The sequence below is a fragment of the Cebus imitator genome, unplaced genomic scaffold, assembly GCF_001604975.1.
Source record: "Cebus imitator isolate Cc_AM_T3 unplaced genomic scaffold, Cebus_imitator-1.0 Scaffold254, whole genome shotgun sequence".
NCBI classification, from domain to species: domain Eukaryota; kingdom Metazoa; phylum Chordata; class Mammalia; order Primates; family Cebidae; genus Cebus; species Cebus imitator.
The window spans coordinates 3,103,499-3,106,050 of NW_016107569.1; the positions used below are offsets into that span (position 1 = coordinate 3,103,499).

Here is a 2,552-nt window from a genome sequence, read left to right on the forward strand (position 1 = left end):
AGACAGTCTTGCTCTGTTGCCCAGGCTGAATTGCAGTGGCCTGATCTCTGTTCACTGCAACCTCCGCCTTCCTGGTTCCAATGATTCTCCTACCTTGGCCTCCCAAGTAGCTGGGATTACAGGCGAGTGCCACCATGCCCAGCTACATTTTTGAATTTTTTGTAGGGACTGGGTTTCACCATGTTGGCCAGGCTGTTCTCAAACTCCTGACCTCAGGTGATCTACATGCCTCAGCCTCCCAAAGTGCTGGGATTACAGGTGTGAGCCAACACGCCTAGCCAGAATTTCTTGCTGGCAAATTTACAGGGGCAAAAAAGTGTCAAGAAGCTACACAGAACACTTTGGGACATTTTTGAAAAAAGAGAGTTACCTCTGTGCTGGTTGGAGCAAAGTCTAACACTGCTAAGAATCAGCTCCTTAAATTCAGTGTCCCAAGGTTAACATTTCACCACTAACCAAAGTTTACTGCTGCTTTAATCAGCTTAGACCCCAAGCCAGGGAGAGAACCAGGAACCACCTGCAGTTAACCAAACTCCCCAACACAGGAAGCTGGCTAAGGAATAAGGAAAGACGGTCCTGGGCTCCAAAGGTTCACCCCTCACCCTCCCACCCCCACTCTCATGCTCCATTCTCCAGTCTTGAGTCCTGTCTACTCTCAGGAATTTGACACCTCCTATGGAAGACCTAAGGGCAAGGCAAGCTAGGTGTGGCCACCGCCCCTCTGGGAAACCCCTCCAAGCTCAAGGCAGTGGCTTATTCAGCTCTACAGAATCTGGAGAAGGCCCCAAGATTCTACATGCAATTTCCTTCCATGGCCCCAGCCCCCAGCAGCTGGGCCCCAGAGCTGACCAGGTGTGGCTTTGGGCACCTCCCCCTAGCCACAGGGCTGCTCTAGGGAAACCCTGAAAATACAGAACGGCCTCTTACCACTAAAGCTGAGTTCCCGCAGCTTTTCCAATGCAATTGATGGCTCCTTCAGGACATCCTGGAAATCTGCAATTCTAGAAGAGGAGATAGGAAGGCACATGAAGCTCGGCTTATATCTGCCCAGTGAGATCCACAGCCCTCAGCTCCCTCAGACCACCGGTTTCCAACCTGTGCCTCTCTCCCCTTCAGGACATAAAAATCACACAGCTTAGTCAAGGTCCTCACCAAAACGCTTTGGGGAACAACAGAACTATATTTCACTTTTTCCTCTACACCCAGAAACACTGAATGCCAGAGAAGAAACTTGAAAGATATTCGTCTAGAAGTTCCCAAAATGAGGACCATAAAATTTGACACATTCCAACATTCTACTATTTAGTGAGCTGACATTTACTGGGCACTTCCTGCCAGCCAGGCCAGGTCCACAGCACAGCCACCATCTGAACTCCTTGGACCTCAAGAACCAAGAGTAATTTGATCTGCAGACAATGGACCAGTGCAAGGTGAACACAGCTCTCCATGGTCACAAATATAACCATTACAAGACATCTGGGCCTGCCAGAAGCAAAGGACAAAGGGTGTAAAAAACACGACCTGGAGGAAAACTGAAGAGTGGGCAAAATTCAGCCAATGCTGCAGGATCTGGCCTAGGGGAGGGGACAGACTGGAAAATGCAAGTTCTCTAGCAATCCTGGTAAGAAAAAGGCACGGGGGACAGAGTGTACTTGAAGAGAGTACTGGAGCAGGAGGTTAAAAAGGGGAAAAGGGACGGGGGCGGGGCATGGGGGTCTGGATAAGGAAGACTCAGGAGAAGGGGGAAGCCAGGGGTCCAGGGTGAGGGAGGCAGGAGTGACACCAGGGGCAGGAGAGGGGCCGCCGCTCGGTCCTTCCTGCAGCCCACAGGCAATGAGGTTAGGTGGACGCCGGAGACCCTTTGCCGGGGAGGTCTGCCAATTCCTGGCCACACCGCGCGCTTCCCCCTTCTGGCACAAGAGGCACCCTGGTCCCTTGGCCCCTTACCGGCTCTTGTGCAGACTCGACATGGTGTTGACTTCCGGACCCCCAGCCGCCTCCGCCGCCTGCGCCTCTGCCGCTTGCGCCGCCGCCACCGCCCCCCTGGGACGCGGGGCTCTGGGCAAAAACCTCCGGCGGGAAACACAGGCACAGGCCTCTGCGTTCCGCCCCGCCGGCCCCGACCCGCCCCGCCGGTCACGTGCCTTCCCTAGCCTCTTAGCTTCCACCTGCTCTGGGCGGCCGCGGCGGGCTGGGGTGGGCGGGGCAACCGTTGGGGTGGGCGTGGTAGCCGTGGGCTGGGAACACTACGCCCCGCCCCCCTACCGCGGACCCTGCAGGCCAAATGTAAGAACCCGTGGTGACTGCGCAGACTGTGTGTGCCTGCACTCGGTGTCTACTTAACGCAGCATACCTGTCACCCTGTCTTACCTGCACGCACCCCTCCCCGTAATTAACTACTGCATGATTGTTACAGGAGTGTCGGCGTCCCCCGCTCAACTGTTCAGGCCCCCAGCTTGTCTTGGTTTCTGCTGGGTCCTCGAGGCCTGTATAGCCGGGACCTGCATGAACCACCGTGCCAGACCGAAATTTTTTTTTTTTTTTTTTTTTTT

The 2,552-nt window shown here is 54.7% G+C and overlaps 1 protein-coding gene across 3 annotated transcripts in view; it reads right to left on the reverse strand.

Moving 5' to 3' along the window:
• Positions 1-2,109, reverse strand: part of TBC1D13 (TBC1 domain family member 13) — a 21,357-nt gene extending 19,248 nt beyond the window's left edge. For 2 of the 3 annotated variants that reach the window (XR_005195543.1, XM_037728070.1), the window contains exons 1-2: positions 1,948-2,109; positions 928-1,001 (exon numbers count right to left, since the gene is read on the reverse strand). Coding sequence is in view for 1 of the 3 variants with exons in the window: in XM_037728070.1 (XP_037583998.1) it covers positions 928-1,001; positions 1,948-1,970 (97 nt within the window). In the remaining 2 variants the exon portion in view is untranslated. The remainder of the gene's footprint in view (positions 1-927; positions 1,002-1,947) is intronic. The other variant, XM_037728071.1, reaches the window with a different exon arrangement.
• Between the last annotated feature and the right edge of the window lie 443 nt (positions 2,110-2,552).